The sequence below is a fragment of the Saccostrea echinata genome, unplaced genomic scaffold, assembly GCF_033153115.1.
Source record: "Saccostrea echinata isolate AGI-Se365-2 ecotype Australia unplaced genomic scaffold, CSIRO_AGI_Sech_v1 ptg000047l, whole genome shotgun sequence".
NCBI lineage: Eukaryota > Metazoa > Mollusca > Bivalvia > Ostreida > Ostreidae > Saccostrea > Saccostrea echinata.
The window spans coordinates 11,261,539-11,289,498 of record NW_026889796.1 but is presented as its reverse complement, the minus strand read 5'-3'; the positions used below and the strand labels follow the sequence as shown (position 1 = coordinate 11,289,498).

The 27,960-nt window shown below is 33.6% G+C and overlaps 3 protein-coding genes and 1 non-coding gene across 6 annotated transcripts; 2 read left to right on the top strand and 2 right to left on the bottom strand.

The window, feature by feature from the left end:
• Window positions 1–397: 397 nt before the first annotated feature.
• On the bottom strand, window positions 398–4,866 carry LOC133202581 (galactoside alpha-(1,2)-fucosyltransferase 2-like). Of its 3 annotated transcripts, none has more exons than XM_061338421.1 (3): window positions 4,766–4,866; window positions 3,937–3,999; window positions 398–2,349 (listed from the first exon to the last, which is right to left on the bottom strand). In XM_061338421.1, the coding sequence occupies exons 1-3, from the start codon at window positions 4,794–4,796 to the stop codon at window positions 1,427–1,429; spliced, it is 1,017 nt and encodes a 338-aa protein (XP_061194405.1). In that variant the 5' UTR covers window positions 4,797–4,866; the 3' UTR covers window positions 398–1,426. The 3 variants fall into 3 exon arrangements, with proteins under 3 accessions (XP_061194405.1, XP_061194406.1, XP_061194407.1); XM_061338422.1 differs by having other exon boundaries at window positions 4,666–4,858; XM_061338423.1 differs by lacking the exon at window positions 4,766–4,866 and adding an exon at window positions 4,364–4,500.
• A 6,991-nt stretch (window positions 4,867–11,857) lies between these two features.
• LOC133202684 (galactoside alpha-(1,2)-fucosyltransferase 1-like) lies at window positions 11,858–16,342 on the bottom strand. Its single transcript, XM_061338539.1, has 3 exons — window positions 16,320–16,342; window positions 14,538–14,594; window positions 11,858–12,800 (listed from the first exon to the last, which is right to left on the bottom strand). The coding sequence occupies exons 2-3, from the start codon at window positions 14,581–14,583 to the stop codon at window positions 11,872–11,874; spliced, it is 975 nt and encodes a 324-aa protein (XP_061194523.1). The 5' UTR covers window positions 14,584–14,594; window positions 16,320–16,342; the 3' UTR covers window positions 11,858–11,871.
• Window positions 16,343–19,935: 3,593 nt separating this feature from the next.
• On the top strand, window positions 19,936–26,489 carry LOC133202975 (neurogenic locus notch homolog protein 1-like). Its single transcript, XM_061338827.1, has 8 exons — window positions 19,936–19,986; window positions 20,436–20,602; window positions 21,279–21,408; window positions 21,496–21,656; window positions 21,927–22,291; window positions 22,603–25,497; window positions 26,020–26,182; window positions 26,390–26,489. Exons 1-8 carry the CDS (start codon window positions 19,936–19,938, stop codon window positions 26,487–26,489), a joined length of 4,032 nt encoding a protein of 1,343 aa, XP_061194811.1.
• A 1,086-nt stretch (window positions 26,490–27,575) lies between these two features.
• On the top strand, window positions 27,576–27,648 carry Trnat-cgu (transfer RNA threonine (anticodon CGU)). The gene has a single exon. It is a non-coding gene; the product is annotated as a tRNA-Thr (tRNA).
• Window positions 27,649–27,960: the final 312 nt, after the last annotated feature.

Below are 27,960 nucleotides of genomic sequence, written 5' to 3'. Positions count from 1 at the left end.
TTGACAGACCTTTTTAATCATTTTAAATGGCATAATGATTTTTTATCTTTTATACAGTATTATTTTTTAAAAGACATTGTACATTTACAATTACTCAACAAGTCCGAGTTATTCAAACTCAAATAAGCCAGTAAACAAGCATTTTGAGAGTATTACATCATATAAATACTGCACGTAGTTGAGTGTAACATTGAAAATTTTCACCCCAAGAAAACCATTGTCAATCGCCTCATACTAGAGGTCAAGGTCACAAGTGACCTTAAAAAAAGTCTGGAAAGCTAATTGGGACAGGCAGACAGACAGACAGACAAAACATGTTGTTAATTCTGGTTTTATCAGCAGAGGACTAACAGTAGTATAAGTAAGCTAGTGTTCTTCTTTTTAAAATCTCAATACATTATCAATACATGAAAATTTATTTAGCACATACATTCCTTAAAAATGCAAAGTCACAATGTCAAATACATCTGAGATCAAAATACGACATGTAACAACAGGAACAAAACCGTGTTAAATATTCCAGTATAATAGCACTCACAATGCTCATTTTGAAAGTCAGACTAATATGTCCTGCAGTAGATTATACAACCTGTTTCAATAGTTTTCTAATTCAGTCAAACAATACGACTCACAGGAATAAATGATCCTTGATTCAAAGCATAATTCGCTAGCTTTTCCTGACAAAAAATGAGTGGTTTATCATCTGCAGATTTTTAATACCTGATTTTAATAATCTGATATCTTAATTAAGAGAAAACATAAAGTACAAATGTAAGTGGGATTGGAGACTTAGCATGCAGTTATACAATATCAATTAGGACAAATATTCTCTGAATATGTACATGTATTGTAGCTTTTAAGCTACCACAGACAGGCTGAATCAAGCGGCCCTGAAATCTGAATTGTACACACACTAATCAAGGTACAGTGTCACTGTATAGGAATGTATGTAATAAAGCTATCTAGCACAACCATTCCTTTTATAAAGCAAGATTAAAACATTATTACCTATAGCAAAAAAAAATTATGGTCATGTTTGAATAAAAACACACCAAAAAGCAATGGCAAATCATAGCGAACACCAAATAATTTATGCAAGTATCTTACCATGAAATATTTTCATATTGTTTGTTCAACTTATCAGAAGTTAAAATGTACAAGAACTAAAGTAATATCAAAATTGTAAAAATTTACAATAATCATTCATTAAAAAATATTAATTTCTTTGATCAAAGATAGGTTTTGTGGTAAATATGTTTGGCTTTAAGACAATTACGGAACTTTGCAAACAGAGCTCACAAAACATATACAAACTAAAAAAAAAAAATTATCACACAACAAATTATTACAAAATATTTGCTTTTTAAATTAAATAATTAATTTAATTAATGATAAATCGTTAATTTACTTAATAAATTCAATAAAATCATTCTAAACCAATCCAATTTGGCAAGAAGTGTTCTCTGGTACTTCCATGAAATTGTGCCATGAAGTCTGTGCCATCTCGGTAAGTGTTTTTATAGTACACGGTGGTGCCGTTTGTTAGCCACCCTATCCACCACCCAAAGGTCCCCACCGTCATTATGGTGTGGTGGGTCCTAGTAAGCAGGGCCATGTCTTGTGAAGGAGAATTGCCCTCCACAAAGTGCACCCTCTCATAACTCTTCATAACCTCTCGAGCCCACACAATGTCATTTCCACAAACTACAAAGAGTACATCTGGATATCTTACTTGGTAAAACTTTATGGCATTATGTATGTAGACTTCAGGGGCTACATTGTAACCGAATTCTACAAAATGTTTGTTTTTAACATAATCTCCTCTTCGTATGTGAATTCCCACAAGAACAGTCTTGTCAGTCACTCCCTTATCCTTGAATGATTCAACAATAGAGTGAAGCTGATCTTTGGCTTTGTTTCGTATATGCGGCTGAAATGTAAACATTCTGCGAATTCCCTCCTCATGGCCTTTTAAATATTTCCAAGACTGAAAATATCCATAGACTTGAACAGGAAGCTGAAGATTTTTAAAAACATCATCAAAAGCACAGTCCCACTTATCCTCAAACTTAGAGTAACAAGAACAAGAATACGAACTATCATATCTCCAGTTAAGTCCCTCCAGGGTAAATATATCGACAAGAGGATTCTCGCTATTGAAAATGACTTCTGATTTGTCTCTCTCTTCTGCAAATGAGTACACAAAGGCTTCCTGAAACATGGCATTGGCCAGTCGTCCTTGGATGTTAATGCAGACAGCATTGTCCTGTCTGAAGATCATGCAATGCACTTCCCAGTAAAAGAGATAAATGAGTAACACTACTGCTAACACTTTAAGTAAAGTTTTACCTGAAAATGACAAAAAATAAAAGTTACCAATAATTGAAAAGTAATAACGAGAATGGTAGATGGTAGATACAATCATAAAATTGAGAACACCTAGACTAAATTTGATCCACAGATCTACTTCTGGTAATAAAATCTGTTTGGAAGATGTGTGGAGGTTCTTCGTCAGATCAAATTCAATTCTAATGAGAAAACTCAAATTTTTCCTGGGTCCTGTACAGTACTTACAAATCTGAAAAACCTTGACCTTTGATTAAGCAATTTCAAAATCTATAGATGTCTCTTTTTTAATACAAATCTTTTGACAATAACAAAAAATCAATTGGACATACAATAATTTTTGTACCATATGAAAGTATATAATATATATGGGAAATCAAACATCTATAACTTTACTGCTACATACACATGTATAAATACATATATAAACATTTATAATTACATGGAAAGAATGAAGTCTGTGTCTTAATTTCTTCAATAATTTTAATATATAATTGTTTAATGGTATCATTCAATATTGCTGACCCTTTGCCTTGACTTCTGACAAGTGATAAAAATTCTAAAATACTATGCGTGCCTTTTCCTTACAATCCTTCAACTATTAAGTAAAATAGTAAATATACATGTATCATACATGTATGTATTATGTCTGTAGCTGAAAAATACTCACACTTATAATTGCATTACATTTTTATAATATGTTTATATCCAAGATCTTGCCAGACCATATCAATCAACAGCAAATCTAATAGCATTAGCAAATGAAGTCTATGTCTTATCCCCCCCCCCCCCCTCCCCATAAAAGTAATGATGGATCAAGATAAATTTGTGTGAAGTGCTATACAGGCATACATCTTATACATATTCTTTACTTATGGGCTCCTTTTATTTAAGGGGGTGGGGGAGGGGGCTTAATTATAATGGAAAACACAAATTTTACAAAACTTTGGCAAAGAAAGGTAACTCTTTATACTGTTTACAATTGCTTTGGTTTGAAATTTTATCTGATTTCCACATCATGGCATGGTCAGCATACATACATGTATATTGTTGCAAGAACAATTCGTCATTATTTGAAAATGAAATCTCAAACATAATCATCCATTTGCACCAATCTGACTAAACATGCTTAAACTGAAAGTGTTCATCTACAAAATAATTAACATTCATGGATCAAAGTAAGCAAAACTATCATCATTTTCGTTCGAGTCACTGATCACAAAATTAAATATAATTATATATTTGAATTCGGAGGGAGGAAAGAGGTCGGAGTTCAACATAATTCAACAGCCATATGTTATCTCATGGACCTATTTCTTTTTTATTTGTATGTATAATTTGTCTACAGGTGTGCAACTCAGGAGGGGTCCATATGTTTTTGATAAGGGTACCAAGTTTCTTATTAGTTACTTTACAACACTAAAATCCCAGAGAAGAGAAACATGAGACTGAAAATATGCATTTTTTGTCCTTATTTCTTGTCCTTAGCTCTTCATTGTACTTGAATATAAAGTTCATTTTAATAAGTATAAACTTACAACATGTTGATAATTAACTAAGATTATAGTCAGCAAATCTCACTAAACTTACCTCTACGATGAAGAAATTGTAAAATGGAATTTTTGAGATTTAAAGTCTTCATGATGCAGCCACCTGTAATGGACAAAAAGAGGTAAAAATCTTGCAGTAGCCATCAATTACATGAAACATCAATATTGTTGAGAGAGAGTCTGACATTAAAACAATAGAATGCGGCCTTAGAATGCCAATGGCCCCAAATATAGGCAATTGAGGGCCAAGCTACTTTATCTGGATAATTAATTCCTGACTAATCTAGAAGTTTACAGGCTTGTCAGATTGAGTTGACTTCACTGAGATATCATAAAAAGTATCAAATAAACCCAACAACTGAATTGTTATGACATTTCTTAGTTACTTTTTTTTTAAGGTATAAGCACTGAAGTTTGAAATTTTATCAATCAGATGAAAAATAAATGAAAAATAAGCTATCCTCTACCAGTGGAAGAGTCCGAGGACCTTCGAATTACACTTGCCACAGGCACTGTCAATTCACATGCACGTACGAAGTTATTTTCCAAGTCATCTCGTGCTTATCTTCGTAATTTATGACAATCTTTACATTTATGTATGTTAATTGTTTGTTGTATTCATGACTATAAGCCAATGTTTGATGGTGTTGTCAATAGATAAATAAAAAAATACTTGTAAGAAACAGAACTGACATAAAGAATAATATAAATTCAGTCAGACATATAAATAACATCGATATTTAGACAAGAGACTGATCTAGACTCTCACATTGAAAAGGAATTTCGCAACTTTAATCTTTCAATATTTACTTCAGCAGTCTAGCAAACTCATGCTTGAATATTATTACATCACTACTTGAAACTTTCACCTCGATCAAAGTTTGTCAAAGTAAAATACATAAGTGGCTAGCATTTGCTCTAACAGAGAGGCAACTTCAGGTTTTGTCAGTTAGACCCTGTCAGTTTGTGTCATGTGTGAACCAGAAATTCACGCAATTTGAGAATGTCGAACCCGTTATTTTGTTATGCTCGAACCCGATGCATTAGATGGTCAAGTTTTCACTATAACGTGCGTTCTCATGAATATACTGGAAAACAAGACGGGAGTTTAGAAGATGTTATTATCTTAAATTTTATTTATTTATTTTTTCATTTTCTTTAAACAAAAAAAATGTGCCTGATATATATACACATGTATAAATATTTTAAAATAGGCCTACCTGCACACAACATGCATCCGGTCTCTTTGATCATAAGAACCCTCTTTTTCCTAGACTGGTTATGAAAGAGTCTGCATATTGCGCATATCAGACAGGCAAGACCAATCTATCTTTATTCTGCCTCTAAACGGTAAAAATCTTGAAATATCATTGGTCGAGAAGAATATTGTGTAAAGCCATATCATGTTGCTTACTGAAATGATATCCTCTCCACTTGACCTACTGACCAGATATCAATCCATGTCCCATTCCAAGTGACCTACTGCCAAATATCAAATACCATTTACTTGGGATCAAGGAGGAAAAAAATATTAATATAGGACAAAATCTTTCAAAATCATTCTCTCAAAAATAACAGGACCATGTTCAATATTATGTTAATATCGACGCATCCTCAGGTTACATGTATATACTACTGTAGGTTGGTTCACAGGGAAGGGGGGGGGGAGGGGTACACTATGTAAAGGATACCTACCCAGTTCAGACGTAGAGGCGTTGTTAATGCTTTTCTTATTCAAAACTAATATAGTTTTACAGATTTTAAGGTGTATAGTTTAACCTATAAAGTTTCTGCAGGATTGTTGCATCAATGCGTTAGCAGACTGTTTTACTTTTGAATTATTAACATTAAATATTCCCCCATTTCAGAATAATTCTGCAAGAGTAGTTGATAGAGGTCTATTTTTAGGTCTTTCCACCTTTCTGTGGAAAGACCTATTGAAATTGTTCTGTTTATTATTATTAGGTCTTTCCACCTTTCTGTGGAAAGACCTCTTGAAATGCTTATGTTTATTATTATTATTATTATTTTTCTTCCCGGACTTTTGAAACCGCAAGACTTATCGAAAAACTTTATAGTTCATGATACTGGATATTAAAAGTTATTCCGAAAAACGACCCCCCATGTTTGAACTTTGACCTCTTACGAAGTTATTGCCCCTTTCGCAAGAATAGCTTGTTATCGCTACTCCTTCGAAACCGTAAACCGTAGAGGTACATGTACGAAACCTTCACCAATGTCTTCGACTCATTGAGGGGACTCCTCAATCTATTCATTGCGAAAGAATTCGTTGACCACTTCAATGAGTGATTGCCCCTGAAAGTTTTTGATGTTCACGAAAAATTAAAAATTTTCAAAACTATAAGTCGTGGAGACATGAAACCAACTGCATTGAATTCTTTGACCTTTGACCTTGAAATTTATGTCAAAGTCAAAGGTCAAGGTCATTCAAACTATGAGATATTTATAACTCTCTTGTCTTTCAACATATACTATATGTCTTTGCATCTTTAATATGTCCTTCTAAAACTATTTCAAACATTTCATTCTTGTCCCCTAAGCTTAACCCCTTTGAAAGTTATTGCCCCTTGTGCGAAAAACCTTGTTATCGCTACTCCTCTAAAACCGTAGACCGTAGAGACATCAAACCTTCACTAATTTCTTTAGAGTCTTTAGACACAACTTCAATCTATTCAGTGCGAAAGGATCTGATGACCCCTTATATGAGTTATCGCCCTTTAATGTCTTTGCGCTTAATAGTAAGACCTTATAACTTTAAAAGTATAAGTCCTAGAAGCATGAAACCAATTGCAATGTGACCCTTGACCTTTGACCTTTAATGTGTGGTAAAGGTCAAAGGTCAAGGTCATTTCAAAATTTTAAAATTTTTCATTTTTTCTATTTTTCAAGCCATTTCTGGATTCTTTTTGTATAAAAATTAACTTTAAAGAGTAAAATATAAAAATTAAAGAAATCTAAAGAAGGTGGAAAGACCTCTAATTGTTCGAGAACAATTAGTCTACTAGTTTTTATTATTTTTCCGCCGGACACTTTTTTGTTTCAAGATCTTTCGAAAAGATTTATAGTCCATTAGAATGTACTCCATAAAAGATTTTTGCATTTGACCCTGCGTAAATGAACTTTGACCCCTCAAAGAGTTATTACCCCTTTCGCAATAAAAGCTTGTTATCGCTACTTCTTCGAAACCTTAAACTGTAGAGATCCGAAACCTTCACTAATGTCTTCGACTAATTGAGTAGACTCTTCAATCTTTTCATTGCGAAAGTATTCGTCAACTCCTTTTATGAGTTATTGCCCCTGAAAGTTTTTGATGTTTACGAATAATTAAAAATTTTCAAAACGATAAGTCGTAGAGACATGGGACCAACTGCATAAGATTCAATGGCCTTTGACCTTAAAATATGTGCAAAGGTCAAAGGTCAAGGTCATTCAAAATATGAGAAATTAAGCTCTTTTTATAGCTCTTTTGTCTTTCAACATGTACTAAATATCTTTGCATCATTAATATGTCCTCTTAAAACTATTTCAAAGATTTCATACTTGTCCCCAAAGATTTACCCCTTTAAAAGTTATTGCCCCTTTTACTGAAAACCTTGTTATCGCTACTCCTCAGAAACCGTAAATGGTAGAGACACAAAACCTTCACTAATGTCTTCAGGGTCTTTAGACACAACTTCAATCTATTCAGTGCGAAAGTGTCCGATGACCCCTTATATGAGTTATCGCCCTTTAACGTCTTTGCTCTTGCTATTAAACCTTATAACTTAAAAACTAAAAGTCGTAGAAGCATGGGGTTAAGTGCAATGTGACCATTGTCCTTTGACCTTCAATATGTGGTAAAGGTCAAAGGTCAAGGTCATTTCAAAATTTTGAAAATTTTCATTTTTTTCTATCTTTCAAGCCATTTGTGGATTCTTTTTGTATAAAAATTAACTTTAGAGAGTAAAATATGAAAAATATATGAAATTTAAAGAAGGTGGAAAGACCTCTAATTGTTCGAGAACAATTAGTCTACTAGTTTTTTTTTTTTTTTTTTTTTTTGAAATCATTTTTTTTTATTTTTTGAAATCGAGATTTTGTGCACAGCTGAGGTAAGAATTTCGAGATATAAATCCAGAATCGAGCGCAACTTCGTGCGCAATAAATATACACAGTTTTTTTTTTTTTTTTTTTTTTTTTTTTTTTTTTTTTTTTTTTTTTTCAGTGGGGGCACTGTAGCTCTCCGGTCTGTTAATTTTATTTTTCGAAGAGCTACAGTTCTGCAAATATACAGTGATCAACTTGAAATGGTTTGAACGAAGTTAAATCTGCACTACCTGGTATGGTTGTATTTTAATGGCTAATCATATCCCTGTTATACTTGACAAGAAGACTTTAAATGTTTTTCTATCCTAATACTAGTACATACATGAACATTCCCAGGTTTGAGCAAGTTTAATTACTCACTGTGTATTTATTATACTATGGGTTTTAAAAATATTACAGAAACAAGTGTCTGAGTAAAATCCTAAAGCAATATTGAAATTAGGGATGTCAAAATATTTATTTTCCTTAGTCGATCATTCGATTGCATTATTCGAACGACAGTCGAGTATTCGGAACATTTTCTAAAATAAAATTTTATTTCAAACTTCATTGGTACATACTCAAAAACCTTTTTACTTAAATCTATTTAAAAAGTAACATCAAAATTAATGCAACGTAACGCGTGGATAGCATGATTCTATGAAATAGATTTAGAAACCTAATTCTCCAAAATTTATTATTTACCCGTCAATAGAATTCATAAATCGGCCTGTACATGCAGTCATTTTTTTTTATTTAGTAAGCATTAAAAAATTGCCAGCCGATATTTTTTAAAGCTTATTATGAAATAAAGTGGAGGGGGGCTATCAAAATGTCCTCAAACAGTTTAAAATATAAGCTCATTGTTTTCATAATTATCGAAGTATCAAAACAGGTTTATTCCTTGTATTTGAGCAATCTTAAAATAACAAAAGGTAATTGGTACATGGTATAAGATCAAGTCCAATTAATAATTTTACAAACAAAGCCCATTATATTGGTTGGTAATTTATTACAAAAACAACACAGACAGTTACTGACAATTAATTCTCGCAGTAGTGAAGCACTTATAATTGCTGTACTTTCTATACTACATGGAAAGTCTACCGTTTTTTTGTTGAGGAAAATTATCGATTGTCTATGAGGAAAGACTGTTTCTCAATTTTTTGATGAGAATTCCATCTTGTTATCACTCATTTATTGCATTTTTTTAGTTTAAATAATATTCGAATGTCGTTTCATTATTCGATCGTCGGTCCATTCGACTGATAGTCGAATAGTCGACTATTCTTTGACATCCCTAATTGAAATTTAGTCGAAAAAGAAAAAAATAACTATCACACTTCATAATTTAAAACTTCCATAACAGTACTAAGTATTTCTTACTATCAGTGGCGTAGCTACTACATATGTAGCGGTATGCTTGTATGCCTAAGCATCGATTATGTTTTTTTTACCCCCCCCTCCCCCAAATCGTTGAAGGATCGACTAGAATTCTGTTGAAATTAAATAAATATTGTAAGACTGTAAACATATAGTATGAATCGGATTATTAGATTATTAGGAACTTCAAGTTTTACATTTCTGCATCACAGGAAAGAGAGCCGAAAGAAACAAACCCACTGTCAGGCCATAGCCATTCGTAATTATATATTCTACCTCCAAAAACCAACTGTGACACTATGTGACGAGGCAAAACAGACCCTTTAAGATTATGAAGTTGAGTGGTCAGTTATAATGTTTCCAAAAAGGTTTGCTATTTTTTTTCCTTCCTGTATTCTAAAATATTACAGAAAATCATATATATAGTTTGAAAAAAAGCTAATTGATAGGATCTGTGCATGTGTTTCAATCATAGGCACCTCATCTAATATTTGCAAATGATGAAATGATAAGCCTATATACAGACCTATCCCTCCATATGACCCCATTACTTAGTTAAACACTTAAAACGTCTTACATCTCGATTTATTTTACATTCATCTAGAGAAAACTGCATTAACACCAAGACAGAAACAAAAAAAGTTTGCAACCATTATATCAAAGAAAGTTAAATTTCGTTTGAACATTTGTTTTGGAAAGAACGTATCTTAATACATTTGTTTCATTACTCTCAGATTATTTGTTAATGCATTAAATTTGTTTAATTCATTACTCAAAGATCATTTTAAAATACTCCTAAATCATCAATTTCTGCGGAGCTCCTTCCCCCCCCCATTTTCCCCACCTGAGTCCTGCCCTGGCCTCACTGCATGGCTCTGAATGCGGCTCCACCAACACCCATCCACTCCAACCCCCTTAGATAGAAAAGCATCCACATTATTTTCCCTCTAGCTACGCCACTGGCTAACCAGATTATTTATAATTAATTAAACGCATGCATTATATATGTCATTTGTCATCAACAGAAATGTATTATATGAGATAATATATACACATACAAGAGACAAGCTCAGTAAAAAACCTTTATTTACTCTCGATCATATCCTTTTACAATGACATTTCAAAGCTGTATGTACTGATTGATGGAATTATTCAGTAATATACGTATATATAGAAAATTAATATTACATGTATTCCAACACACTCTCATCCATTTTTAGCACCCATTAAACATCCGGAATGTAGAATTTTCCTTGCCTAAAGTGACAAACATTGTTGCATTACAGAATTTCTATGCTCAAATATGTGCATGATTGATGTCAGTGAAAATGAAAAGAAAAATCATTTCATTAAAGTCTCATGTTTACATTTTTTTAAACCTGACACTGTGAACAGTAAGCTTTTTTCCCAACTCGATCAAATACATGTAAATGTTTCCTTCAGATTGATTCATGTTCATTTGTACAGTATATTATGCCGATGTTATTATTTAGGCCTGTCCTTGCCAGAGTCACAGTTTAAGCGAACGTTTACACGAGGATTTTATGAAGATTTTTCATCTGAATCTAAATGTTCAATCGACCCAATCCATGTCCCGTGATTTGTGAAAATCAAAATCTAAGCTATGCAAGACCTAGAATGCCTTAAAACTAATTTCACGATTTTTACCCTTGTAGCACTTAAAAAAGAGAGTTTAAAACATTTTCCAAAAAATGCAGACTTAGATTTGGACTTTTTTGTTACCCCATCACATTCCAGAGGGATATGATTTGTGTTCATAGGAATCTACACAAATTGTTTGCAGATTTTCTTAATATATAAATATTTGAAACCCTACCAGATCTATGGGAGGAGTGGGTTTAAAAAAAAATTATTATCATATTGAAATCACGGTTTTTGGTGATTTTTCTAACTAACGACGGCTTTAGAAAAGACGATTTTCACAATAACTTTTAATCTATGCATGTCTTTTGGAGAATGCATTTTTTTCTGTGAACAATCTTGAATCCCATTAATCCAAGGACGCTTGGAGATAAGTTTGATTATTTAAGCTGGATAATAGAATAGAACTGTTCAAATGTGCACAAAAGACACACGACAATTAAAAGGGTACAAGTAGATTCCCAAAAAGTAAATGCATTCTACTCAGTTGACGAAGGCATTGAAAAGAGAAGTTACTTTAACATTTTGGATTTCAAAACAAGTCTTTGCACTAGAACATTTACGATGAAATTGACCGCCTGCACTGGTCTGATCAAGACAAACTTGTCACAGATTACCATTAGGGAAAATGAGCAGGTACATTTTTAAAAGTGAAAAAAAATCTTAATTAGAAGCTAAACCCAGAACTACATGAAAAATACATATACATCTATTGATTCAAAAAGAACTCAAGCTTAAGTAAATACTATTACTGCAGAACACAGAAAACCACAAAATCAGAAAAAATGTCTACAGCTTCATGGGGAAAAAACATGGAAGTTATTATGGTTATGGAATAAAATTATCAATCTAAAGCAATCCAATTTGGTATAAAGTGATCTTCGGTACCACCATGAAATTCCTGACTGAAGTGTGTGCCTTCTTGATAAGCGTGTTTATAATACACGGTGGTGCCGTTAGTTAGCCACCCTATCCACCACCCAAAGGTTCCCACCGTCATTATAGTGTGGTGGGTTCTGGTGAGCAGGGCCATGTCTCGTGGTGGAGAATTGTCGTCCACAAAATGGACTCTTTCATACTTCTGCATAACCTCTCGAGCCCACGCGACGCCATTACCACACACAATAAACATGACATCTTGATATTTTTCTTGGTAAAAATTTATGGCATTATGTATGTAAGCCTCAGTGGCCACGTTGTAACCATATTCTATAAAGAAATATTCTTTTTTATTTAAGTAGTCTCCTCTTCGTACATGGACCCCAACAAGAACAGTCTTCTCAGTCACTCCCTTGTCTGCAAAGGTATCAACAATAGAATTCAACTGGTCCTTGGCTGCTTTTTGTAGACGGGGTTTGAAGGTAAACATTCTGCGAATTTCCTCTTCATAACCCTTGAAATATTTCCAGGATTGAAAAAATCCCCAGACTTGCAGAGGAAGTTCGAGATTTTCCAAAGTCTCATCATATGCGCAGTTCCATTTGTCCTGGTACAGAGAATAACACGAGCAAGAATAAGTATTATCATACCTCCAGTTCAATCCTTCTAAGGTAAATATATCATCAAGAGGATTTTCACTGCTAAAAACAACTTCCGATTTATGTCTCTTTTTTGAAAATGAATAAAGAAAAGCTTCCTGGAACATTGCGTTGGCCATGCGTCCTGTGATTGAAATACAGACAGCATTTTCTAGTCTGAAGACCATGCAATGTAATTTCCGGGAGGTGAAATAGACGAATAGCACCACTGCTAAGACTTTTAATAATGTTGTACCTGAAATTAGGAAAAATAAAATTAAAAACATTAGCCGAATGGTATTAAAAATACGAAGTTAGGAACCAGAGGTCTTTCATTCTGTCCGCCACAGACTAATTACTAAATCATCTCAGGAAGTCAAACGAATTCATTGGTCTTACTCAGTCTCAATGAAAATAAAATAAAAAGATATTTTAGATTTAATAATGATTACGAAATTGAAGGATTTAAAGAAAAAAGAAAGAAATTAAATAATTATGAGACAAGTATTAGAAAAATTAAAAGGTACAATGACACAGACAAAGGCAGAGTGGAAAAAAATATCATAGCAAAGAAGAATATCTTAGCTAACTAGCTGAAATATTTAGCAATTAGAGGGTACCTAAGAATTTCTAGGACTACTGTTCTAGGACTACTGTTTATTTTTCTTGAGAATAAAAAAAATATATAGAGGTGTCGGCTAAAAGTAAAATTGCACCATAAATATAATACATGTACTAACTCTTGCATACACTTAACAGTACCAAATGAAAAATTACTACTTGTCTGACACAAGTACACGCTTATAAAAGTACATGTAAAACCAGTAAAGTACGTATTAAGAACCCTTTATACACCAGTGCAAAATGTTTTTTGGACATTGAGAAAATTATATTGAATAAAGATGTAAATATTGAGCTTAACTATATAATTTTCAATAAATTGTACATGGCATTTACCCCCAGGAAAAATGTTCAAACACTACCAAGTATCAGTAAACAGAATTCACTTTTATTTACTTCCGTATATCGGCCTTTTAAACTGTTAAGAATACCTGAATTGATTACAAATTGAGTAATATACCGTAAATTTCAATTTATTGGAATTTACATCTAAGGGCAGATCACTCTAACTGCAGAAAAATGCCGTGGAATCAGAACTCCTTGGTGTGCAGTGTAGAGAGGATTCTTAAATACTCAGTAGCGGTTGTTATTAGAGAAAAACATGATGCTGAGCTTTAATTTTAAAAGTGGGTGGAGAGAAAGAAACGAAGCTCTCATCCCCAACACTGTCAAAAACTCTCTGTGGCAGTCTGTCACTTTAAGAAATATTAATATTTGTTAAAATGATTAAGTTGTTGTGTATATATTTCAAGTCAATTACCTGACCATTTTCGAAACAATGCACAAAATCAATTTCAAGCGCAAATGAAGAATAACAAGAGATGTTCGTGAAACACTTATCCCCCCCCCCCCCAATAATTGGAATTTTCCTAAGTCCAAGGGGCATAACTCTGTCAAATATTGCTCGATCGTACCCAAAACAGAACTTGACCTAGACATTTTTACGATAAATCTGTATACCACATTTCATTTTAGTGTGTGCAACCTCTGCAAAGAAAATGAACGGAAACTGCAAATAATTGGATTTTTCCCAAGTCCAAGGGACATAAGTCTGTCAAAAATTGCTAGATCGTACCCAAAACAGAACTTGACCTAGACGTTTTTATGATAAATCTGTACACCAAATTTCATTTCAGTGTGTGCAACCTCTGCGAAGAAAATGAATGGAATCTAGTAGACCGACAGACAGACAGACGGACCGACAGACAGCACCAAAGCAATATGCCCTCCCTTCATCGGAGGGCCGGGGTATAAAATGAAAATTCTGTGTGTTTTCAATGAGGCTTTCACTGCTCTCCTGACAAAAATGTTAATAATTTTGTTGAATACTGGGGTAAAGATTGAAACAAAACTCAACAACAGTGTAGCTTACCTCTTCGATGTAGAAATAGTATAATGGAATTCTTAATATTTTTCATGATGCTATCACCTACAATAAAGATGAAAATAGATGAAAACCTTGCATGGATGCCTAGGAAATAAAAAGAGTACTAGTATAAACAGAAATTGAAATCAATTATGTACATTGGTTCTATAAATGGATTTGTACCTATTCGTATGTATCCAAACAATTTTATTTTCTTTAAACAAGCATGTCTGCTTCCCAATAGCATGAAATCAACATTTAAACTTCTTTTTTTTAAGAATGTATCTTTTCCTTTGATATTTTTTAAAGTCATTTCTAACCAGAATATATTGGTGATTTCTTCCTTCTATCCACACCCGCGAGGCTCACAAGGTTACGAAGAGCTCTTGAAATAATCGCTTAAATTTACAACGTAGTCAAAGATATCCAAATACCGTAATCACGTTAGGTCAATATATTTTTTAAAACCCTTATCAAGTTTCCAAAGTATTTCACAAAAAGAGTCATACATCTTATTTAATACATTTTTTCAGATTCCTAGTAATAATTCATATTCGTAGCGAAATCATTTTTCTATAGTCAGTTCTTAAAAAAAAAATATTACAAATCCAAAATACACAAGCACCACAAAGAAGAAATAAATCATATTTAAGACCACTATACACGTATACACCTACCCTCTGTCTCGGTTTTCAACAATTTTTTTTTAAAAAGTGTCATGCTTTCTGCTATAGCTTCAAGATGTACTTTCAAGCATACATGTAGATGAGTATGTGCATTTTATACTCAACATGGGTATTTTCCAAGATTCAATATGGAAAAACCTATGCAAGTGTTTTAGTGTCAAACTTAATTGTACGTATATGTCTGTGTATATACATTTTTCATTCATTATCTGTTTTGTTTTATTTAAATTTATACGTTTCTGACATTTACATGTAACCCCCCCCCCCCCGGATAAGAACATGATACAAAGTTTCAATGTATCCATATTAGATTCTTTATTTCTGATTTTTTAAAACAAGTATAGAATTTATCATTTTTAATTCTTTCATGTGAAGATTTGTGTGCAATACAGTTTAACACCAACACAAGGATAATGGTTTCATGATTCCATTTAAAATTTAAACAAAATACAGTTTATGGTGGAGAAATTGACGGGCTAAAAATCGATTATCGGTATACTATTCAAACAAGGCCACGCCAGCTTAGACTTTCCCTGTGGGCTCTCTCTTTTTTTCAAAGGACAAATTGTCCACACACTGTACACTTGGAAAGAAATCTGAACTAAAAAGCGAAAGTAATGTCAATTTAAATTGACGACCAATGGCTTTTTCCTTGAGCAATGTACTTGTTGAATTCTCAAAGCTATATAGCTTAATATATGCAATATATGTACTACAAAACCGGCAGGAACTGATATCTGAACTGGCTGTGCATTAAAAATAAATAAATAAACAAAAACAATCAACCAACCGTCTAAAAAACTGCAAATCTGTGATCCCGCTTAATCCTATGCTGTTCGGATTATTGGCAATATGTTCTGATGCGTGACGCTTGATTATTAAAAATGAACAGGTACAGACTCGGACATATAATTATATATATTTTTAAATTTAAAATATAATTAATCTTATTCTTTTTGCTCATTCATTTATCAATTTAGAACACTTTTCATTTGTAATTATCAAACTGAGAAAAAAATTGGGGATCAAAAACTGGTTCTGTTTAAATAAAATCAGATTTGTGTTAACAAGGAATTTTGCAATTCGTTTTCAAATAAATTACCTGATTGACGAGAAATTTCACAACTTTCATTGCATCTAAGTTCTGCCGGGTGGGTACTTCGAGTTTGTGTGAAATATGAATCCGTTAGTATTTACAGTCCAGACATCAACAAAATGTACACATTTTAAATTTTATATTGTATTATTTTGATCCGCTCCTTAATCTCTTATCAAGTTTGCTCAACCAGTCAATGAATAATTATACTGCTGTTCGGGGTGTTTCTGGACTGTACATGTACCATAATTCAGTATCGATCGGAACAAAGGATTAGGCCCTAAAATCGTTTTGTTTACGGGTCTGCATTAGGGCCTATTTAACTAGCCCATTGACGAATAAAAGAAAGCTTCGATTTAAAAATCATTGGCTTCTAACACATCTAAGGCATATCCAAGGAGAGAGAATATAATTTATAAATTATATACCTGTAATAAAATGCATAGTATAAATTATTTACTTAATTCATTATCCATTTAGAATTCAAGAGCTAAGGACCCCCCCCCCTTTTTTTTTTTTACCAAAAACATACATAAGCTTGATAAATAAATAAATCAAAAAAAGTTTTGTTGTTGGATATTGCATTTATTATACGTACAGTTTATATGTAGCTCAGTAAAATAAGTCACAAAATTGTTCTACAAATCTCCTTAAAAAACCCGGGAGTCTCCGGGGGTTTCGTCATCGGGGTTTTCCCTGAATCCACTAGGGGCCTTAAGGCAGCCCCTCCCCCCAATTTCCAACCTGTTGTCCCTCTCCCCATCAAGAATCTAGCTAAATCCACCACTGAAAAGTTATGTACATTGTACGATTACCAAAATATTATCAATCAAATCCCAAAGTTTTGATTTGAAACAATTTCATATATAACAGTCAAGAACCAGCTTATTATGTTAGTTGTTAGATACTATTATTAAATTGAGAGATTTGGCATTTTTGGTTAACAACACTGTTGTCCCTTCTTCATGAATGTAATATTCCCCATATATTACATTAAATTTGTTCGTGCACCTTGTACCTTTGTATTTGCTCTACACACTGTTCTTTCAGTTATGAGAAAAGAGTTCGACTCATTGTAAATATCAAGCCTAATCATTGCTAATATATCGCCATGATTGAACCCGAAGACAAAATTCTTTTCAGTACATATATGATTATATGTAAAATTCAAATTAATTTGTACATTTTATATAGAAATTCACTCGAAATAAGAACTCTAGGCTTCAAAGTGTTCAAAGGAAAGGGCTATATTTTTCCTAATAAACCGTTGAAAACACCAGTTTTAGATTTTCGTTGTAGAATGTTGAAGTCCCATACCAATATCTTTCACATGTTCTGGCAATCTGCAGAGACAAACTCTTACTTATACCGAAACGGTTTCAACACAATATTTAAGAAATGAAAAAAAAACCCATTGTTTCAGTGAACATGGTGTTATGAACAACATTTGCACTGCAGACATAAATGGGGAGCAGGGAGGACCGAAAACCCTAGCAATTGGCTAGTGCAGATGACATATTCAAACACCCCCCCCCCATTTTTAAAAAAAATATTATTATTCCTAATTATTGTGATTTGAATTTTAGTGTATCAGTGTTTATTCAGAGCTACTAATTTAGCGACAGAGACAAGAATTATTTTTTAATTCTTTTCAGTGACTTTTAAACATTTTGTCTTTTAAGGTGAAGGAACCTTTACTCACGTTAACGAACCTATTCACTGTAATGATTTTTTTTTATTTTTGTAAATTAATCAGAATTTTTTTTTTCTAACAGCTGATTAAGGTAAAAGACATTTTAAATTAGATATCACACAGAATTTGACTCAAAAATAAAAGCTTTATTTCTACACAGATGTTATTTGTCAATTTTAGAGTTATCTCTCTTGCAATTCATTGGCACAGAGAGAGAGAGAGAGAGAGAGAGAGAGAGAGTGAGGGTGGGTGTGGATTTCACGTGTTTCAACGAGAGAGAGAGAGAGGGGGGGGGATCAGAATCTGCTGGCAGATGTGGTTTGATAATATGGTTTGAACATATTTTATTGTAATTTATAAATACAATGGGATTGGGCACAAGTTCTGAAAACTTATTACGCCCTCTCCCTACATGTAAATTACACATTTAAATCGTCACAGTTAAACATGAAGTTTTAAAGTATACGATATTTGCAAAAGTTTACAAATCGATGCATTTTGCTGATATATAGATACACTTAATTTTGTACAAATGCATATACTGATACATTAATTAATGCTAACAAGGAAATCTACCAGAATGTTTAATAAATGTTTGAACAAAAGAAAAGAGACGTTCATTTTCTGCAGCATTCTGTCTTTTGATAATATAATTCTAGTGTATGAACAGAAATTCATCATGTTCATGTTTCACAAAATGCCTACACTTGAGTACATGCTCAGCATAACTGCAATACAACTTGTTGATCACGGAATCAAAAATAAGGTGCGCTATAATATAATACTATAATACACAGTACTTATTATAACATGATTACAAAATATTGAAAGAAACTGTGTATTTTCACGTAAGGGTTGAGTTGGGATTACTGCAGTGAAAACTGCATAATTTTTAATCTTTTAAGATTTTTTAATGTAAAATACCTGTTAAAATATACATGTACATGTACGTACAACGGAACAAATCATCAAAATTCCAGAGGTAATTTAGTCCTCCTTCCCCCTTTTTTTTTCTTTTTCTCTATGTCCACCGCACGTACATATGATCTATGTGTAAAAGTTTCAAATCAGTCTTTGATAAAACTGGGTTATTCTAGATCTAGGCACATTGACTAACCCTTAAAAATACATAGAAACTTCATTAAACGTTATCGAATACACGAGTTCCCCAAACAGTGTCCTAATTATACCTATATATAGACTCAGCAATAGTAATGGCAATAAAGATACAGAATATTCTACGTACAAGTCGAAACATATATGACTTTTCCACTAATTTGTACTGAAAAATTACTCTCTAATTGTTTTACAATAATCCTCTTTTTTCTAATATTTTTTGCAAGTTATAGTGTACTATCACTGCTCAGAGCAGAAGATCATTGCAGAAATTTTGATGTACAAAATCGAAGAGGCGATAAACGTGAGAAAATGTTTGTTCGAAAAGCTGTTTTTTTTATATGTTATTTATATGCGACAATTTGTTTTCCTGCGTGCTGACACTAAAACAAGGAAGATGTAGTGATATTTTACAGGGGGAAAAATTCATTGGCCTGACTGCCCTCAAAAGATCTAGAGAAAAATTGAAAAATAATATTTTGTATTTATAGTTCTGCATTCAGGAAGTACTATGAAGTTGTAAGAACAGAAAATGTACATATATAACATCAGGAAATTTATCCAGGAGAAGGAACGTGTTGATTTCCCCCCAAAAGCGGTATGTACAAGTAGGTGTGGACCTTATCGACTTGGTATTGTGTCTTGTAAAGAGGCGCCCTTGCACCCTTTTAAATGACCAAGATAATATTATAGAAATCGATTGAATTTTTTAATGTACTTGGGTTACCCGGTCGTTCACGAATTTGAGTGAGATAAGATCCAGAATTTACCAATATATGTACATTATCAATTTAATAAAAGGTATAGAGGAAAATGGACGCATTAAAATGTGTAACTTTACTGCTGTTGTATTTTATACCGCAGGTAAGTCGTATAAATTTATAGTACACTTTTTTACTTCAAATAAAAAAGAAGTTAAATACATGTCGAAAGTTAGAGTTTTCATGAGAAAAATGAATTTAAAAAAAAAAAAAACAGGAGGTGCTAAAAATCGCCAGGTTTTACTTAGATCTTAAATAGAAATCATATCCTGATGATTTTGAGGACATGCACCTAGTTTTGGCTATCAATCCGAACAACCGAAAAAACAAAAAACGCAAGTTTTTTCCCCTAATTTCTTAAAAAGACAATATCTGAACAATCACTTGTACATTCGTCGATGTCTTTTAATCGTTATGTTCTTGGATTGAAATTTCTACCTCATCAATAATAATCATTATCTCTTCCCATTTTTCTTTCAATTTTGCATATCATTTGAACTTGTCACTAAATACAACAACCTCATCTAGTCTTGTTGCTTTGTTGTTTTGCAGCTAGTGTTTGGCGAGGTGTATGTTGCGGTGTCCATTAAATCGTACGAGAACCCTAACAACCGTGTTGAACTTGGAAGAGGGATTTCTCATTCTGTCATCTGCTGCCACCGGGAATCAGGCCCTAATTGTACCACTGCGTGTACACCATTTGTCCGCATCTGTCTGTAGTAAGTATTCTTAAAAGGCTTTTTATCTGTAACATAGAGTGGCGGATCCAGAAATTGTAAAGGGTGGTCTCCTTTAAGAGGGCTGGATAGTCGTGACCAGTCTTAGGCTATTCAAACCTCCTGGAAAACAAGAGCTCTTCAAAAAAATTATAGGAAATTACGTTTACAAAACAAGAGTTTATGGCTATAGAAAAATCACATTTCATATTTTTAGATGGATCTGTTAGGAATTTTGTTGTCCACCCAACCTCCTTAATATCTAGTAAATGAAGTGATGATTACATGGGAAAAACGTTACAAAAAGAGAGGGGCTATGATATCTGCAATTATATTATTTCACACATTCATCTCTTCAAAGCGTAGCAATATATATCTACATGTGTCTTACACATTAACCTAAAACTGACAAAAATGATCATGTGGTAAAAAGCGAAAAGAATTATCCTAGTCCAAAAACTAAAGAACCACAATTATGACTATTAAGAATTTTGATACAATTAACGGTATATGTTGTCAAGTTTATGAAATTTGATTGTATGCTGAAATATGTATAGTAGTTAATTCCTAAACTTCTTGTTAAACTTTTGTCCTGCACATAAATTTTCATACATGTATGTTTATATGCTCACGCTTTAAAATTGTTAACCTTTCGAGATTTGAATTTCTTATAAATCAGCGAAACCACCAACAAAAGATGTGTTGGAGAACAAATTAGTAGTCCTTTAAATCAAACCCAGAACATGACGTTCACGGATAAAATTGGAAATTTGACGAACCCTATCATCCTCAAAATACCAAACTGGTCGGTAAGTACAACTAAAACCCTGACATTCATCCATAAGAAAAATTATTGTCTCTTACTTGTTCTCATGTCTTTTAATTTCTTTATGCAGGCAAAGGATCACTATAACATTCAGGTTAAATTCTACGACATCGGTTCAACGTTCGAAACCATATTTTATAATGAACAACATATCACGTCAAGTCCAGCAGACAGCGCGGGTGAGGCAGTGGAATATATAAGTAATCTCCCATACAAACCGACTGGCGCTAGGTATTCACGGTTATAATACAGTACTAATTCTTTTTTTACTCTCAAATTTTAATTTTAAAATTTTAACGATATGTTATGAGGAATCATAATTTCAAATTTTATCCCAATATTTAGAGAAAAAAAAAACATTTTGCAGAATATTTGGAAACCATGCATTTTATGCTGCTCGCGAAAAGCTTATTTACAAACATGGATCCCTTAATTAGTTTAGAACATTGACTGACCTGTACAAGTTGTGAGAGAATCTCATATCTTCTGATCTATCAACAGGGTGGAGACTTCATACCGTCTCTACAAGTGTAGTTCATCGCCGGACGGTCACATAGAGTGTGACGCAAAAGGTAATACCGTATGTGCTCCGGATTTCTACGGATCATCTTGCAGCATTCACTGCAAGGTCGCTGTTGGTCAAAATTTTCAATGCGACAAGAACGGCACAAAAGTTTGCAAAGAAAACTATTTTGGTGATAATTGTACGATTCTTTGTGTTTCGCCACGTCATGGGGTATGTGACGTCAACGGTACGATTCACTGCAATCCAAATTATTTTGGAGAGAAATGTGACGTCTTCTGTTTGACACCAGCAAATGGAACCGGACATTGTGATTCAAACGGCACTCTGATATGTCACCCAGGTACTAAAACTTCGATTGATATAATTTTTTTCTCTTTTTAGATTTATACATTTGGTTTGATCTTTTTTCTCGCAGTTTGATTCATGTAAGTTCAATACATTTAACTGGGTTTTTTAAATAAGCATAGAAATTTAAAATGTAAACAATGCAACTATGTCAAGGCCCCTTTAAGATATAAGTATTATTGATAATAATATAATTTGGTTAATGTAATTTGATGCTAAGTTTTTCGGTTACGAACGAAGATTGTAATTCCAAAAATGTAACTAGGTACTATCAATCAATACATTTTTAAAAGTTTACTTTTATAGGATGGACTGGAATAAACTGTTCAACAGTTCAAAAACTTTGTGAGCATGGCGTGTCAGTACAAGATAAATACAGTTCCAGGGGTTATAAATGCTACTGTGAGTCTGGATGGACCGGTCCTCGGTGCTCTGTCGATATCAACGAATGCAACGATACATCGATGTGTGTTCACAACGATCAATGCGATAATCGTCCAGGCGGATATCTGTGCATTTGTTCTCCTGGCTGGGAGGGTCAAAGATGTGATACAGACATAGATGAATGCAAACAAAATCAGTGCATTCGAGGAAACTGTTCAAACACGCCCGGTAACTTCAGCTGCCTTTGCGACCATGGTTGGATTGGTGATATGTGTGAAAAAGAATTGAATGAATGTAACTCAAGCCCTTGCAAAAATAATGGAACCTGTCATGATATGGATGGATACTATAACTGCACATGCCCAGTTGGAATAACCGGAAATAACTGTGAAACCGACATTGATGAATGTGCATCAGTTGTGTGCCACAATAACGGAACCTGTCAAGACGGTTTAAATAATTTTACTTGCCTTTGTAAAGCAGGATATTCCGGACGCTTGTGTGCGCAAGAAATAGATGAGTGTGCCAGTTCACCTTGTAAAAATAATGCCTCTTGTGTGAATGGAATAAATAGTTTTTCTTGCCAGTGTCTTCCAGGATGGAATGGCACTTTGTGTGATGTTGATATTGATGAATGTGCATTGAACTCTTGTCAGAATAATGCGACATGCAACAATGGAGTTGGTTTTTACACATGCTCTTGTGCAAGTGGATTTTACGGTAAAAACTGTGAAACTGATGTAAACGAATGCACAAGCAATCCGTGCATGCATGGTGGAACCTGTAGAAATGTAAAGGGTGGTTTTAAGTGTGACTGTCCTCCTAGTCACATTGGCGACAAGTGCCAATATCAGAACTTTTGTAAATACGACCCTTGTAAAAACAATGCCACTTGCATCAACAACAAAACTGAATTTACATGCCAATGTACCGAGGGATGGAAAGGGTTCGACTGTAACACCGATATAGACGAATGTCAAGCCAATCCGTGTGTTCACGGTAACTGTTCTAATACTCAAGGTAGTTACGTCTGTCATTGTCAGTCTGGATGGACATCATCTGTATGTGATCAAGACATTGATGAATGTAAGAATGATCCTTGCCAATACAACTCAACATGCATCAATATGAACGGTACATTTGAATGTCATTGCGCTAAAGGTTATACCGGTGAAAACTGTAGTATAGACATCGATGATTGTCAAAATGTCACGTGCCAAAACAACGCAACCTGTTTGGATCTTCTAGATGACTTTGCTTGCAATTGTTCCCTAGGATTTGAGGGTCGATTTTGTGAGAATGAAACGAATGAATGCAGTAGCAATCCTTGTCAGAATGGTAACTGCTCAGATTTAATTGGAGCTTATTCATGTTTGTGTTTACCAGGGTGGGAAGGTGACAAGTGTCAAATTGATATCAACGAATGTCGTTATGTAAATTGCTCAAATAATGGGACTTGCGAAAATTCAATAGGTAGTTACCATTGCAACTGCACCGCTGGGTTTTCTGGTGTTCACTGTGAAACAAACATTGATGAATGTGCATCCAATCCGTGTCAACACAGTGGTACATGCCAAGACATGGTAGATGATTTCTGGTGTAACTGTGATAGTAGATACACGGGTAAAATGTGTGAGTACGAAGACTTCTGCAAATATCATCCCTGTAGAAACAATGGTACCTGTGAACAAAAAGGCAACGAGTTCACATGTAAATGCCCATCTACGTGGTCAGGTCTTGCATGCGAAAATGACATCGATGAATGTGCTAACGGGTCCAATACGTGCAGTGCAGGAGATCTATGTATTAACATACTAGGAGGTTTTGACTGCTTATCATGCACACAGTCGACTTGTCATCATGGAAACTGTTCGATTAATACTAATACATCTGATATATTGTGTAGTTGTGAGCCAGGATATGCAGGAGAAAAATGTGATCAAATAGACAACTGTACGCCTTATCCTTGTACGCATGGGTACCGCTGTACCAATGAAGATGATGGTTTCCGTTGTCACGATCCCTGTAAGTCGTCACCATGTGGTAACAATGGAACGTGTACCGCGGTCAACGGAACTTACAACTGTAATTGCTCTACAGGTTTTATGGGAAGAAACTGTCAACAAAAGAATTACTGTGCTAATATTACATGTCAGAATAACGGGACCTGCAGCAACAATCTCAGTGGTTTTAAGTGCACTTGTCCACAAACCTTCACTGGCAAACTTTGTGATAAGTTTGATTACTGTGTATCAAGTCCGTGCCTGAACAACGGAACGTGTTCTATAAGTACCACAGGATCTGTGGGATCCCAGAATTACACGTGTTCGTGTTCGTTTGGATTTACTGGTCCAGATTGTAATCAGACTGATTATTGTGCTCCCGATCCATGCATTCACGGCAACTGCTCAATTTCCAACAATACTTATGAATGTAAATGTAATTCTGGTTGGCTAGGGACAGATTGCGATCTGGAAGATTTCTGTCTTCAGAAACCATGCGAAAATAATGGAACATGTGCAAATAATAATCAAACATTCACGTGCAATTGTGCGGATGGATGGATCGGACATAATTGCACGGAGAATGATCCGTGTTTTCCTCAAAAGTGTTTTAATGGAGGCACATGTATTGTATACAAAAAAGGCTTATTCTATTGTTCATGTGCTCAAGGATACGCTGGGCACAACTGCTCAGAAGATGTAGATGAGTGTCAAAGCCAAACATTAAATAATTGTCCCCCCTTTTTGACCTGTGTCAATGTTCCAGGACATTACAATTGTGTACCTCACAACGGTCATCCCAGATCATTGATTGGTAGGTCTTATTATTTATAACTATCCACACGATTATTGCATAATTAGTATAACATGTCTTTTCTAATCAACCTTTATTATAATTCCATATTCCAAGTATATATGCATTTTATATTTTAATTTCGAATTGGAATTAGACCAGCTGGGGCCCGCTTAGAAAAGAACTTACGACTAAGACCAAAAACTTCAGTTGATTTTAAAATTTTGCAAAATTAATTATTCTGTATAAAATTGCAAGAGTAAAAGTATCTTTCTACATACCTTTTAAAAATATTCTATTCAATGTAAATTAGAAAGTTATTAGCAGAATTAGATTTTGGTCTCAGTCGTAAGTTCTTGTTATAAAACGGGCCCCAGAGGCCTGTTCAACAGAGGGAACGTTCGCGAGCGCTCGCCAAAATTCCTTATCCCTCCAACAGAAATGTTGCTCGCTCTGTTGAACAGGCCTCTGGTTTGATTACATGTTCATGTAACTCTATTGATCTGTTAACTTTATGATGTGCTATTTACAAACTTCTTCTAGGCAGTATAGGTGGTTCATACAAGAGCAAAATAAGGAAACTATTGGTTGACAGTAATTTTGAAGAGTTTGTGACTGGTTTGAAACAGGAGCTTGTCAACCGTAACATTTGTGCACAGGAAGCGGAAGTTGATATATCTGTATTGCAGATTGAACAGGATTTAATGTGAGTTACTGTCTTCCTTTAATCATAAAATATACAACATTTAAAACAAATATGTTTATGATATATTGATCACTATCTAAAGTTTAATACAGAGTTTAAAGTAGGAAGTTATTTATATTTTTTTTAAGTCAAAGCACTAAATTCTCTAGACCATAGAAAATGTTGAAAGTATGTAGGCACTAGATGTTCTTTGATTCTTTTTTGTAGTCTTAACCAATCTGTTGTGGAAATGAGAGCACTCTGCAGAGGGAAGATTATTTCACAAGAAGATCTGATGCTAGCTCTGTCAAGTTTAGGCTTGGTGTAGAACATGTTTAGAATCTTTTCCTAGACTTTTCGATTTTGTAACAACTTGCTGTCATCTTACATGAATGTTACTTGTTTCAGAACCTGATGTTAAGAAAGCGAGCTCGAAAGTATACTCTGTAGTCGTCATTATCCGGCAGACCATGTAATTATACATTCATAATGAATAAATTAAATATTGTGTGTTGCAAAAATAAGTAAAGTTCAATGGATGATTGTATATTGACCGTTAATGTAAATAATGTGCACGTAAAAAAGTAAAGTTTATAATTTGAATTCATAATTTTTGCCCAACTATTAATTACATATTTTTCTTTTACTTGAACGATTTCCTCTATAATCATAATATAGTATCATACATTTAATTTTTAAATTTTGTTTTATCATACATATATTCCTTTCATAGTCTATTATTAAAATTTACATTTTTTCATTTGGTTGGTTTTATTAGTTTTATATACTATCTTTAGATCTATCTTTATATTGCTATATTTTCTAAATAAAAAATTAAATTACATACATGTATATTATTGGTATATCATTAGTAAAGTCAACATTACAATCAACATTAACTTTTTCTGCAAATATGAAAAATATTGTTAGAAAAAAGAAACTCGCTGTACATAGAATATAAAACATTTTTATTGCAGTGTTTCACCGTTTTTAGCTTTAATTTTGATCGATCTTTGTCTTTCATTCCAATATTAAAAATGTTTACGGAGCATGGAACTCTGTATAATTTGCAATTCTATGATTTAAATGTATGTAATGGTTCTTAAATTTGGAGTCTGTCTGTTGTCTTCAAAAATACACATTTCCAAGACTCTTTCACATAGGATTTTGCAAGGAAAAACCATGTAAAACTGTTTTTTGATGGTCCTTCTGTCATTGCGTTTTGTAACAGTCGTTTAGGAGTAACAGAAAACTTGAACATTGTATGATCTTTTAAGAAAATATTAACGGTCATGTAAATACTGGCTTCACTTTTGCCTTCTTCTCCTTCATCCTTGTCATAAGTGACGTCATAATATATACGCAATATGTATTGTGACGAATATATAAAGACTGTTACGAAGCGTTGTCAGTAGCCCTCATGGCTCAGTGGTTAGAGCATTGGTCTCGTAAACCAGGGGTCGTTATTTCGAATCTCACTGAGGGCAACATATAATTTTTAAAATCGTGTGTGTCTTAGGGTCGGTACACACGGTAAGGCTTGCCTTATAAGTCTAAAACCTTACGTTTTGCAGGACGTACGGCTCTCGTGTCCACACGTTAAGGCAAGACTTACAAGATTATATACAACACTTCCATAAATTCCACGTGTTTCCAGCCGTAAATAGTGCATTCAGTCATTAAAATATAAGAATAGATTACTAGGCTTTGTAATAATTATACCAACAAGTACATTCACACTTCTTAAAAAGAGAAAGAGGTTGAACAGAAGCATTTGTGGGTATTTCAAATAGGTTATT

Bases quoted from the DNA above. Each gene is read 5' to 3' on its own strand.
- LOC133202581 (XM_061338421.1), bottom strand. From the start codon at position 4,796: ATGTATTTTACTTTGACAAACTTTGATCGAG. The intron at 4,000-4,765 runs GTGAAAGTTTCA...TGTCCATTACAG, and splicing joins TTTGACAAACTTTGATCGAG to GTGGCTGCATCATGAAGACT. The intron at 2,350-3,936 runs GTAAGTTTAGTG...TGTCATTTTCAG, and splicing joins ACAATTTCTTCATCGTAGAG to GTAAAACTTTACTTAAAGTG.
- LOC133202975 (XM_061338827.1), top strand. From the start codon at position 19,936: ATGGACGCATTAAAATGTGTAACTTTACTGCTGTTGTATTTTATACCG. The intron at 21,409-21,495 runs GTAAGTACAACT...TTCTTTATGCAG, and splicing joins TCAAAATACCAAACTGGTCG to GCAAAGGATCACTATAACAT. The intron at 21,657-21,926 runs GTATTCACGGTT...ATCTATCAACAG, and splicing joins TACAAACCGACTGGCGCTAG to GGTGGAGACTTCATACCGTC.
- LOC133202684 (XM_061338539.1), bottom strand. From the start codon at position 14,583: ATGAAAAATATTAAGAATTCCATTATACTATTTCTACATCGAAGAG. The intron at 12,801-14,537 runs GTAAGCTACACT...TCCTAATTTCAG, and splicing joins ACTATTTCTACATCGAAGAG to GTACAACATTATTAAAAGTC.